The following is a 14102-nucleotide window of genomic DNA, read 5'->3' on the forward strand; positions in this document are numbered from 1 at the left end:
CTAGTGATACTGTCCATGTATTCATACCTGTTATTAGGTTTCTACTATATAATTTCGTTTCCAGCAGTTTTCTTGTTCTTCTGGGATATTCCTTTCCAATTCTCTCTTTCATTTCTGTTGCTTTGATGTTGTCCGCTTCTAGAATTCCCAATTATTTATAATCGTCTTGTTCCACCAGTTCCCTCATTTATGTTTGGTTGGGTAGTTCCACGCCTTCTGTCGCTTCCAGTTTCCCCTTTCTTATAACTATTAGTGCGCACTTTTCCATTCCAAATTCAATTTGGATATTTTGGCTGAAGATCTTGGTAGTGTTAATTAGTATCTCTAGCTCCTTTTCGGTGCTTGCAAAAGGTTTCAAATCGCCCATGTACATCAGGTGGTTCATTTTTTTTCCTCTGCATTGGAGAACTTGTATCCGGCTTGGCACTTTCTCAGAATACTATTCAAGGGCATCATGGCTATGATTAATAGTAATGGTGATAGTGAGTCTCCTTGAAAGATGCCTCTTAGTATGTTAATTTCTGTTATGTGTTGTCCATCAGCTGTCAATTCCAGTCTCCATGTTTTCATTGCATTTTCTATTACGTTGGTGATCCCGCTTGGTATTTTATACATTTTTAGGTATTCTATTATCCATGCTTGGGGGATCCTGTCGTACGCTTTTTGTAGTCAATCCATGCCATGGCTAAATTCTTTCTTCTTTTTTTTAACCTTCTTTATGATCTTTTGATCTATATATAGCAGCTCATGCGTTCCTCTTTTTTCCTTTTTGGCATCCTTTCTCTTCCTCGGGATGAGTCCACGATTATTCAGGGAGCGTTAGATTTGTTTCCTCAGTTGTGCTGTCAGTATCTTCCACATAGTTAGTAAGTACGTGATTGGTCTATAATTGCTGTGAACGGTTCCTTTCTCTGTGTCCTTCTTTAGCAGTGTGGTTCTACTTTTTTGTCATCCAGTCTGGCACACTTGCTTTCTGTATGCATCTTCTCAGCTTTGGGGCTAGCCTTTCATGTAAAGTTGTGCATTTTTTTAACCAGTATGCATGTATCCCGTCGTGCCCTGGTGCTCTCCATTTTGCCATTTTTCCTATGGTTTTCTTTAGGGTTTCCTTGCTGATTTCATTCACTATTCCTTCTTCTATTTCTTGTAACTCTTCTTTCATGTCTTTCAACCATTCGGCATTTCTATTGTGATCTCGTCGTTCTTCCCATATTTTACTCCAGTAGAGTTTTGTTTCTGTCAGATTTAGTTGTCCTATTGGTAGAATTGGCTTTCATTAGTTTCAAATATTCTGTTTTGTTTGTATTGTTTCTTTTGCTTTTATTTTTTGATCCAGTTCCTCATGTTTCTTGTTTAACCTCTCACTGCCAGCCACATTTCCAAATATTCCGTTTTTATCCCCATTGCTTTCTTAATTTTGGCTTCTTTTTTATGCTTGTGCATTTAAGTTTCAATTCTAGTTTCCCATCCAGGTTTTGTCGGTCTGCTTGTCCCGGGTTATTTTTCTGATTTAAAATTCATACTTACCATTTTGGCGCCTGCATAAATTAGGTTGTTTAAGTCTGTGATTGTATCTGTTGGGATGTGTGGGAGGAGCTTGTTAAACTTCTCTGTTTCTCTTTTTAATTTCTTCTGCTCTGGGTTCCTTTACGATGGGAGCTTTGTTTTTTCCTCGTTCATGAACTGTATTATTTTTTTTATTTTATTTGCTTTCTTCTCTGTTAGTTCTGTTTCATTGTTCTCGGTTTCCACGTTTGTAGAGTTCGGTCTTCGTAGGTCCTCGGCCTTTGGTGTTTTTACTCGTGAGGCTTCGGCTTGTGGGGTTTCTCTACGTGCAGTTCCGTTGGGGGATGCTTCTTGTTCAGTTTCATCATTTATTTTTCGCTGTATTTCTGTTACCTCTGTTTAGACAGCCAGCCTTTCTTGAGTATCAGTCTTGCTTGGTCCGCAATTCTTTGTGCTGTCGCATGGTAGTCACTGGACAGGCCCCATAGTTCTTTCATTCGTTTCCGGTAACCTCTATATCTATATTTAGGATGATTTCTATAATAGCATTCCATTACGAGTCTATTCTCTTTTGTTGTCCATTTCTTTCTTCGTTTTTTCTATTTTGATAGTCATCATGGCTGTGCTGTGTTTGTTCCGTATCATTTTGTTCCCTCAAATTAGAGGTTATACTTACCTGTTTATCGTCCATGTTATTTGAGTTTCTGAAATTAGAAAGTTGGCCAAAATTCACAGTATGACGACCGGGTCCCCCATGCTGGCTACCGAATGAGCACCTGCCGATCATAACACCCAGATCTTTCTTCTGGGTCCCACGGTTTGTAATTTACATTTTTCATATTTTGGTGTTGGGGCAACACCGGGCCCAGAATTGTTTTACCTGTGGTTCTGACGCAGGGATAATGTATAGATAATGTATAGCTATACAGGAGATATCGTGCACTATGCACATACATAAAAGACATGAATAGTATTGTCAGTTCATACATTTACAAAAGTAAGTGGTCCGTTCGACTTGAAATCAATGTTTTTTTATAAAAAATATAGCCACAAGGCATTATCTTTCAAACTTATTAATTTAAACATGTATTCAGTGCTTAAAAGATAGTAGCTTGTGTCATAAAAAATGAAAGAGTTGCCTCCAAAATTTAGTAACTTTTAAGACAAATATTATTTCTTAATGCTTCCAACAAGGAAAATATTGAAATATGATAATTTTTCAAAGATTCACTCAAATTAACTTAATGCAATTTTGGCGAATTTTTGAAAATTTGCATTTTATGCTAATTCTAATATCATTAACCTTAATTCCATGTGGTAACAGATTTACCCTCTAAAAGAAGAAGGCCGAACGAATTATATTTTTATTATCAATAGTCCGCCAAAGAAAATAAAATTAAAAGAAAATTTTATTCTGTTCGAAGATGTTTACAAATATTTTTATAAAAACCTGAAATTCTTAGATTTTTTTCATGCAGAAATTAATGGATACATTTGGTCGTAAAAGATGATAAAATCGTATTTATTTTTGGAGATATGACTACTTGTCCACGTAACTATGGTTTTTTAGTTTTCCTTCTCAACACGTAACCAACTAGACGCTATTTAAATATCCCTGTCCGCAAATAGATTTGTGCAAAAAGAAACTAGACAAACTTCATGTGGATACATTCATAATTTTATTTATTTTGTGCTGCATTCAGAAGACAACCGATCACAAAAGTATATAATTCTCATAAATTCAAAACTCAAAATAATATAAGAAAAGAATACTTTTCTGAAAAGTCGAAATCAGTTCAACTTTATTACAAAACAGTGACTAAAAGAAACTTCGAAGGTGAAATTTATGACTACAAACTGTCTGTACATTGAAATTTAAAAAAATAAATGTACTCACCGGTTTCCCAGGGGGTTAGAGAAAGTAATTATTAAACATAATAATATAATTTGGAAAACAAATGAAGACAATGTCGCACAGGGACCTGGCCTAGAAGAACTCTGGTGATCACATCCGCCATACTTTCGAAACTGTGATAGTGCTTGCACAACCTTTTTTTTTCATTAGTTAATTATTATTGATATTATTATTATTATTATTATTATCATTATTATTATTATTATTATTATTATTATTATTATTATTCGATGCTTCTGTGTAATAAGAAATAAAAGAATCGTAAAAGATTTGCCTAAGAAAAGTCTAACATTTGAATTCAATTTCCAACACATAATTAATATGAAGATTCGTTAGAGAATCTATAGTGCAGAATCTCGCTTGAGCTTTTTATTGCTACAAGTCATGATTTGTCTTTAATATTCTCATCGAACTAAAATGAAAAAAGATAAAAATGATTTTATATTATTTTTTATTATATCAGGGTTTTTAAAATAACTTTAAATAAATTTCTAGCCTGTCACTCGCTGTAATTTCGTAACTGGGAATCTATATCGGGCCGAAAGTTTCCGATTGATATTTACGAAATGGCCGAACAGTCAATTGGTACCGACATTAAATCGTTTTGATCATTTTCTTCAAATTCTTAACTGACTTAATTTTTAATTTATTTGGGGTGGAGATTCTTTAACTTATCTGTTCGTTTTTGTTCATTTGTTTTTAGAGGCTAAATTATTTTTAATCCTAAACTATTCAACCCTAACTAAAAATGTGCATTATTTTTTAAATTATTATTACAATGGTACAATTCTGTTTGCATTTGTTGCAATTTTAAGGGTTTGCGGTGATGTTTTTTTGTCTGTTGTTTCTTTTTATAGAATGCAATTAACTCTTTGAGAGACTTAACAGCTGTTCTCGCCGCGGTTACATTCATTTTTGCTTTTTAGTGTCATCTGTCATTTTACATTTTTAACGGTCCCAAGGCGTAAACAGCTTCGATCATTTTCCTTTTGTTTCATAAATCAGAAATATTCGGACCGATATGTATCTCCAGCGATAGAAACCGTTCCAAATTCTTCTAATGTTTTGATTACAGAACCATCCAGAAATAGAAGTAAGCAAGTGATTTGTAGCATGAAACTTTAATTACGAATCTTTACTCATCATAAGGAATATTTAGTTTCGCACTATTGGTCCTTGGTGTGAAATTAATTGAAATCTAATCGATGCCTGAACAAGAAAAACACACATTTACTCTCTCACATAAATTGGCGTTTGCCATGGTTTGCGCGAGAAGAGGACAAATTTAGTTTATAATTTCAACGTACCCTTCCCTCCAAATAACTCACCTAATTCCTTTTTCGAATTCAGAATTTTTGTACAGTGATCGTTTCTGTATAAAATGATTTATTCTAATAGAATGTATTTTCACCGAATTGCTAATTTTTTTTTATCAATTTTTGAATCGATATACAATGTTAAAATAATCTTGTTTTATTGAATAGGTGATTGATTCAGCACCAAAAATTGAAAGGCATGATTGAGTTAAATGGCTTCATCGATATTCAAAGTTAAAATTTATACAATATACAAATAAATTTCTATCGCGATTTCGAAAAACTTAAAGTACATGTTCTTACAATGTTCTCACTAATGTTTATCTAATACAACATGTTGGATAAAAACATTTTCCAATTGTATAATTATTTTTATAATTAAATACGGATTTTGACAATTATCTCCATATATAATATTTTGATTACAGAAATTTTTCTCTGGACCAAAGTATCGTAGGTTTGCAACAATAGGTGCCACAGACAAATTTAATATATCTACACTATTAGTTACTATCTTATTGAACTTTAGAACGGCATTTTAGCCGTTATAATAAAATCCTACATTTCGTACTAGGAGCAACACCATCACAATCCCAGCATTTTTAGAGATTTTTCTCTCTAAAATTAAGTCCTCTTACCACCCCCAGTCAAGACTGGGAGGAAATATACACATTTACAGATATTGTGCTTGCACCATTTGTAACTAAACCGTAAACTCATAATCTTTCCATTTCCCAATTCAAAAATAATAAATTCTCCCTTTTCAAATTCCGAGCTGGCAATTCGATTATTCTGGAATCTACATCCTGATACATAAACGAACGCTCCAGAATTTTTCAAATATGGAGGCACCCAGAAAGAGGAAATCGTTTTAAAAAATAAACCGAATACAAACATAATAACCGCTCATAAATAGGAAATTAAATAATGATAACCTTACACTTACCTATGCATACATTAACAAAACGCCACTATACTCCACCCCCTCCAAAAAAGCAAACTCCGAAAAAAATATGTACGGGCACCATTGTTTATTTTTCGGTTTCGGAGCGGCTTAGCGAACCTTACACGGTGCTAGTTAAAATTTCCGGTACTGTCTCGGAATTCTATCGTCAATGCTCGGAACTGGCATCTTTGGGATGCTCATTACTTACTTTTTTATATAATACATTTATTATTATCAAGAATAAATAGTTTAATGGGTTTTTAAAAAGAAATTTGACTGTATATAAATCCATATGCGGTCCGCTTAATTGGTGATGTATCAAAACATGACGTTCTCGTATCGATCTCTTTTAATGAGCAGATTATGAAACAAAAACTATTCAACTTTAATGCATTCCCTCAACGGCGACGTGTGTATGCGTGTGCTTCTCCTTTGTTGCTATTCGACGAAAGTTTGGGCGGGTGGTGCTAATGAAAAATACGGGTCACAGTGAGATTACCGGTATTAACCTTTCAGGTCCGCTGCGTAACTATTGATTTCTTCAGTCTGACACAAACCATACGTTGGCAACAAAAGATGGGATATGCTGCGTAAACATTGTAAAATCAATAAAGTGTTTCCTGCCAGGCACTTTTGATTTACTTATGATCTTGGATAATTAGTTTCTCGCTTCTACTATTAATATTAGGGGGAATAATATCAAGTTAAAAAACAAGTTTCAAGATGAATTCTTAGTAAAAACATGGAAATTAAAGAGGAATAATATATTTGATGTTGGTTTCATAAAAAAATTTGAAAGAATTTTATAAAAATAATTGTTTAAACGAATTAGAAATTGATATATGTCAGCTTTTAATACAAAAATATTTTAAAACAACCATTTACTTTCATTCTCATAGATTTTTATTTTAATCATGCATACCAAACGTTTGTTCACGTGTCGTCCAAATTAAGTTTCATTAACACAATCCAGGTACCAGCGGTTTCTTTAATAACTCTTAAAAGCTTATCAAAGGCAATGAAAGGTCCAAAAGGATGTCTATAAATAAATTTACCACGATTCCCGATGCTTCTGTTTTAGTTCGAGACCAAATTATGTGGCATATAAGCAGTGTTTCAGCTAATCCCTTCATGATTTTTATTATCCGTTTCAAAGATTTTAATTAGTTAATTAAATTCTAACCATTCGTTTAATTAATTTAATTAGTTAATTAAATTTTAATCATTTGTTGAATTATTTAATTAGTGAATTAAATTCTAATCATTTGTTTAATTAATTTAATTAGTTAATTAAATTCTAATCATTTGTTTAATTATTTTAATTAGTGAATTAAATTCTAATCATTTGTTTAATTAATTTAATTAATTAATTAAATTCTAATCATTTGTTTAATTAATTTAACTAGTTAATTATATTCTAATCATTTGGCAAAATTTTAACAGACGTTTGTTTAACCATTTTACTGAATTAAAAGATCTAAATGAATTCAAATGTATTTATAAATATTTTATCATGTCAAATTCCATTTCCACATTTTGCGAGAGCAATGAAAATATGGCACAAAAAAGAAAAATCATTGTGCACAGAAAGAAAATTGATCAAATAATTAACTTTTTTCCTAATGTTGTTCCGATATTACGGTTCATGGCATAAAGATGGGCGCATGATATACAAGAGTAACTGAATTTCGAATTTCCGTCATTTGTATCCATTTTATGCAGTTTGTAAGTATTCAGATGTAAATATGTTTCGACAAAAAAATCAATCCAATAAAGGAACTTTTTTATATGAAACAGGCACACTTTATAGGGAAGAGCGGGTAGATCTATTTAAAAATTGGCTTTCGGATATGAAAGTCGACTCAGATGAAATTTTTGTTTCCCCAAACAAAACAAAAAACTAATATTTTAATATTTAAATTACAGAACTTTTACAATCAACGTTGGATAGTTTTGTAAAATGAAGTTTTATTTTTGTCTATTTTGTGGTTATTTAAATGTTGAATTACAATGTTTAGTCCATTTATTGCATACAATTGACTGAACAGCTGGGAAATTTCCGAATATTATGAGTGCGTAAATAACCAAACTTTATTCATCAATATTTTATATCTGCATAGCAGATTTCATAATCAGCAAATCATCATTATTAGTCTAGTCGAATACCGTGTGAAAATATTGAGAAAATGTACTTTATTCTTTTGTTGCTTAACACTCGTCTTATTTTATTTTTAAATTGATGCATCGGAATACTTAGTGAAGTTGAATGATTAGCATAGTTTTATATATTTCTATCTCTGCTCGATTATCAAGATCTAATACAAGCTTTATTTTATAAATAATAAGAGGATCCACCCTGAATAGTAGTTCATTGTTTATTAAAATCAAAACTTTCTGTCTTTATTAACACGATTGAACAATTATACCTATCCGCGGCCAGTCCTAGGTTTTCATAATTTGAGATTTGTTTCACTTTTGTCTTTTTAATTTATTACTCCTATAAATACATTAGATTTATTAGTTGCTTTGATGGAAACATTTTAGCTGGAATTAGACAATGAAAAGAAGAATTATAAATGTGTTTATAACTCGTTTGATTATTTTTAGATCGATTTCCATGTAATGTTTTTAATGCTTTTTATTTGATATCTGAAAATGCGTTATAATTTCAATATACTTTAATTATGATTTCAATAGAGATGTATGAACAAAAAAGGTAGTTCACTTTATCTTTGGTTGGCCCAATTGCCAGCTGACAAATAGAATAAATTCTGAGTAAATGCAACAAATATTTTTTTAATTCGATTCGATATAGTTTTAGCTTATTCTTATACTCACTATCTTAGGAAAAAAATATTCTGAGTTGGATATTAAAATTCGATAAGAAGGAAAATGATATAAAATAACGAAAAGAAAAATGGCTTCTCTGTGAAAAATATTTCGATTAGACTCCTATTTTTCCAGCCATAAAAACATGGAAAATTTAAATATAATACAAACAAATATCTTACTATTCTCAATTATATGAATTTTGTCCTTAAGCTGCCGTGGCATTTTGCCTTATTTGGGGGCAAACAGAAACTTTTAAAAAAAGCAACAGTTTGTGCGAAAAGTCATAAAATCCTTTGTCTTCAAAAAATAAGATTTTAAAATTGTTAATAAATAGGAAAAAAATGATAAGCATAAGATAAACTAAAATATAACTTGTAAAAATCTTTTGAAATGGAAAATTGCAATTTTTATGGATCCTAGGATGTCAATGGAAACGTGTTTTCTTAATAGAATTTAGTATTTTTAAACGATTTTATCGCTTGTTTTCTGACCGTGGTTTATCGTTTTGAATATTTCAGAGCTTATTCCAGTCCTCGAATATTCCAAGCTGTTCTTGCAGACTCAGATTTAATAAACGATTCTGGTTTTGAAGTCTACCGAAGTGTCGATAGCATCGTATTGGTCAGTTCTGAAATGTTTTTTTAATTATCTTGGGACACTAATTTTATTGCACGAATACACGCGGCAGTGGGAATGTCTACTGTCATATAATTGTACATAATTTGTTTGTCGTAGATAATAAAAAAAATAATTTGTCGTAGACAATAAAAAAGAACTAATTACTAAAACACCCAGACAGTCCTGAACATTTAGATTGACGCATTATCTTTCTCTAAGAAACATTTATGTGTACATGCCAATTTATATAAGATGCTATGCTAACCTGTTCTAGATATTCTAGTGTTATCAACGTTATTTTTGCTTTAATACGTTTATATTTCTTCCAAAAACGCGTATAATCTATTTTTAAATCTGCATCCTAATTCTATCAAGTTGATGTCGTAAATAATGCCTCTTATTTTATTGTAATTTTCTTTTTACTTTTGTAAACATTGCTGTGATGAAACAGGGGTTGGAATGCATGACATAAGATTTTAAATTCTTTATATGTGAATTGCAAAGAAAATTAATTGATAAAATACTGTGATCATTGACGATAGATCCTCTATTGTATTTTGAACAATCTCTCATCTCATTCATTCCTATATGAAAACTTTGAGTACTTGATTTGATATTTTGAAACGGAACTTAATATAATAAAATATCATCAAGAATATTAGCAATATCAATCGCTCAATCGTCTGACAAGTCACAATTTATGGTGGTGAATGTCGGACGGATGCAGAAACATTTCAGTGTCATGGAGACATCAACAATGACAGCATTCGGCGGTGATGTGGAGTGTCACATATCGTTGACAACCTTCGTGCATCCCGGCTGATATGGTACAGTCATGTTATGTCCTGCAAGCAAATGGCAGTTCTGTCAAGGTAGTATGCACGCTGACAGCTGAAAGCCGGTGGTCAAGAAGACGGTCAAAACAGCGTTGGATCGACACGCTTCACCGGGATTTGAAAAATCAATAGTGTCCACCTCGATCAGGTACACAATTGAATGAAATGGAGAGACAAAAGCACGACGCAAATAAAAAAACAATAATTACTTCAAAAGCGAATCACAGAATTAACCCCTCATATTATTATTATCATCACTTTTGTGCCATTCGAAAGAAGCCTAAAATAAACTGTTAATGATTTTTTTATTTTATTTTTCAATGTACGAAAATAATGTAAATGCGAGATTAAAATCGTGTCTATATAATAGACACTTTAAAACAAATGTAATTTAATCAATCTTACAAAAATCAACTTATAATTAAGTCAGATTTTCACGAAATGTTCGATACTTTTAGATTAAATTATGTTTAAAATGCAATTTTAATAACATATTTAAGGGAACATTTTTATACGTGATCCACCTCCTCCATATTTCATTTTACAAAAACTGAATAAAATATATTATTATTGATCGAAATTTTAATATATTTATAAAACTGAAAAGTTAAAACAACAACATATTTATTATTTTTAAGTTTAATTAATATATTCTTTTGTCACTTATCATCAATTCGTACATATGAAATAGAAATAACGTTTTTCTTTATACTATAATCTTTCTTTTATTTACTATTTTTTAGTGCAATGAAGATCTTTTCACATTTGCTTTGAGAATATGTTATGCAACTAGAAAATGTAGATATCAATTTCTACCGTGTGATTAGCAACTAAAATTCTAATTAATTACGATGGGCAATAAATGAAGCCAAAGCAGATGAAACCCAGGGAGGAGAATGAGGTTTGGTCTGAAACTGACGATGGACAATGAAGGTGTCAATTCCAGAAAGAAGCCTGTCCGTAACTTTTTTAGCAACAACATTTGGAGCCATGCCAAAAATAGGATCCCATGTAACGTCACATAGGAATCTGCGAAGCCCATCCTAATCAGCCTTCCTGTCTTCATATGAAAAAAATGATATATTGAAGACTTAATAGAAAATCTCAACATCAACAAGAGCATGTTCAGAAATGGAGGAGTAGAGGAAATAGAACCAGATTCAGAAACAGAAGTGAGAAAAAATCAAGTAAAGATGGTTGATGAAGGTCATTATCAGAAATTGTGTAAGGAAGGTGAAAATTTGGGACAAGTCATGAGATAAAGAAAAGTTTAGATAAATTTCACCAGCAAGATCTGTGCAATTAAGCCAATCATTAAAGCTGTTGAAGAGAAAAATAGAGCATGTCAGATGAAGTTGTAATGCATTATGCATATTGTTGGATATAGCATCAACAAGAGAGCAATCACTGTCAGAAAAGGAACCGTGTGAAAAGAATAAATCGGAAGTGGAGCAAAGACAACCTCAAATTGATAAAGACACATCCACGAGATTCAAGACTTCATGCAAAGAAAAATATGATGTAAATGCATGGAAGAAGCAAATAATTCCCTCCACATGTTGATCGTTGCTAAAAAATATAAATTAATCTGACAAATAACAAGAATGTGAGGACTTTTGTGAAAAAGAAAAGAAGGAACATCAGGAAAGAATGTGTGAATCTGTAGAAGAGACCATACTACCAACATTTAGTTCCCTCCACTCCAAACAGACTAAAAAATAAGCCATTCAAGAGACGAGTAGAAAAGGAAAGGAATACTAGCCGACAAAATGTCTATATTCATGACGGCATCTTAAGCGGGGAGTTCATATTTAAGCTTCTGCATGTTAGTACAGTTATGGAAACAGGGAGTGGATAAGGAATTTCAAAGACTAAAAGTTCAAGGAAATAATCTATTAAAATAGAAAGCTTTTGGACATTATTAAAGTGAAGGGTGAGATTTTAATAATTGCCAGACTCGGTGATGGTATTTGCGTCGAAGAGGCTGTTTACTGGCAGGAAAGACTTATGCATAGCTGATCCCTTTTGACCGTGAAGTTAGCCAGCGGTGTTAGCTGGAAGCGAGAAGGCATGTAAGCATGAACTTAACCCTAACCCTTATACCTGACACACTAGACGCATCACATCCCCCTGCCGGATTAAGAATCGAAACGTGCATACACATCAAAGCACATTCCATTGAAGTGTTTGTAAAGCAAACACAGAGATGTAACATTGTGGCGATGGGACGGGATTAGACAGTGTAAGATTTATTACATTAGAGTTTCTTTTTTAACCTAAGAGAAAGCGATTAAAGGTAGGTGTACCAGCCCAGATGTGGCAGCATTACTTCAGGCATGAACGAATGGTGGCATTATACTGATGTAGAATGCTGGCAGATGTAAGAAGTTTTCTAGTCAAGGAGTTTCAATATTGAACTCTCAGATAGGTTGTTATTGGCCATGGCAGTTTTGGGGTGAAATAATAATAATAATAATTCTGATTTCGTATCAACGTCTCTCTGGAAAGATCAAGGGTTTTCCTAAGGATGTTGGTGGTACCTACAATTGAAGAGGTTTGAAGGCCGCCTAAAACATCGGGGATTTATAGTTTTTTCAATTGTCCTTCCAGACGACTTGATACTACTCCTAGTATACCAACTACGACCGGGATTATTTGTGTTTTAACCCTGTGTATACGCCTTATCTCCAATGCCAATGGAGCATAATTGCTTCACTTCTCATTCTCCTTCTTTCTTACATTCATATCCCAGGGTACTGAGAAGTCTACAATCTGCCAGTTTTTTGAGACTTTGTCAATGATGACCAAATCCGGACGATTATGTTCCAATTGCTTGGTCGTTATGATACTTTTGTCCCACCATACCTCTACCTTGCAATCCTGACTTGTTCTCATTTTATCAGGCATCTCCTCAAACCATTTTCCAGCACACTTCACGCCAACCCTCCCAACCACTTTTTTGAACAATCGTGTTCCTAATGCCTGCTCTTGTGCTGCACAAACAAAAGCTTCAGTACTCTTAGCCAGATACCCAGCTCTAAGCCATTGCCATGATCTTTCATCAGCTATATCCTGGAAGAACCTTCCATGCATTTTCTTCCTAGCCAGTTCCTCTGCCCTTTCTCTATCCATACGTTTCACATAATCAGCCTTGGTCTCACATACCTCCACTTCATTGGCCACAACCTTAAGCATCCACTCCCCACTTCTAACCACATGCTCCTTCAACGATATCGCCTCGATTCTAACACAATCTTTTACACTTTTCAATTCTCTCCCATCATCTTTCCACTTTTGATACAGCCTTGCTACGCTACTTCGAATGTGAAATATACCAAACATTGCTGAATCTTTTTCTTGTTTTGATATCCATGGCATTCAACTCCTTGTCAGACGATTCTAAAATTCCCGCACTGTATCTCAAAACACTGACTGCCCATGTATTCACTGCTTTCATTAGGTTTCCTCTATACAGTTTCAACTTTGCAATTAGTTTCACTCTTCTAAGATACTCCTTTCTGACTTCCTCCTTCATTTCTCTGTTCATGATGCCTACACCCTCCAACACTCGCAAATACTTATACCTTGTATCTTCTATTTATTTCATGATTTCTCCATTTGGCAGCACTATTTCATTCGAATGAACCTTTACATCACCAGCACCGCATATTTACTAATCCCAAACTCCATCCAAATGTCTTTTGAGCATGTCCCCAAAAGTTCTACCAGTCTCTCCATTTCCTTTTCATTTCTATTTTCAAATCATCCATAAACAGTAGATGATTGAGGCGTCTGTCACCAGATCCAAAGTTATACCCCAGTTTTTCTCTCTTCAAGAGGATGCTCAGTGGCATCATTATCATTACAAAAAGAAATGGCGATAACGAATCTCCTTGAAATATTACACATTTAATGCCAACCTGACCCATCTCCTCTCTGTTTGCTGTAAGCACCGTTTTCCATTGAGTCATACTTGTTTCCACAAGCCCTACCACATACTCAGCAACCTTCATCACCAATAGTGTTTTACGTATCCATGAATGAGGAATCATGTCATAAGCCTTTCTGTAATCGATCCATGCTTCGCTCTGATTTCTCTTCTTCTTCTTCGCATCCTGCATTAATGTTTTATC

General features: G+C 33.1%; 1 protein-coding gene across 2 annotated transcripts in view; it reads left to right on the forward strand.

Moving 5' to 3' along the window:
• LOC145283809 (uncharacterized) overlaps positions 1-14102 on the forward strand; it is a 111887-nt gene that overhangs the window by 37561 nt on the left and 60224 nt on the right. For both annotated transcript variants that reach the window (XM_080132893.1, XM_080132894.1), the window contains exon 3: positions 9034-9136. In XM_080132893.1, the coding sequence (XP_079989019.1) occupies positions 9034-9136 (103 nt within the window). The remainder of the gene's footprint in view (positions 1-9033; positions 9137-14102) is intronic.

This window comes from Euprymna scolopes, chromosome 8 (genome assembly GCF_053919585.1).
Source record: "Euprymna scolopes isolate OS-2025 chromosome 8, ASM5391958v1, whole genome shotgun sequence".
Taxonomy (NCBI): domain Eukaryota; kingdom Metazoa; phylum Mollusca; class Cephalopoda; order Sepiida; family Sepiolidae; genus Euprymna; species Euprymna scolopes.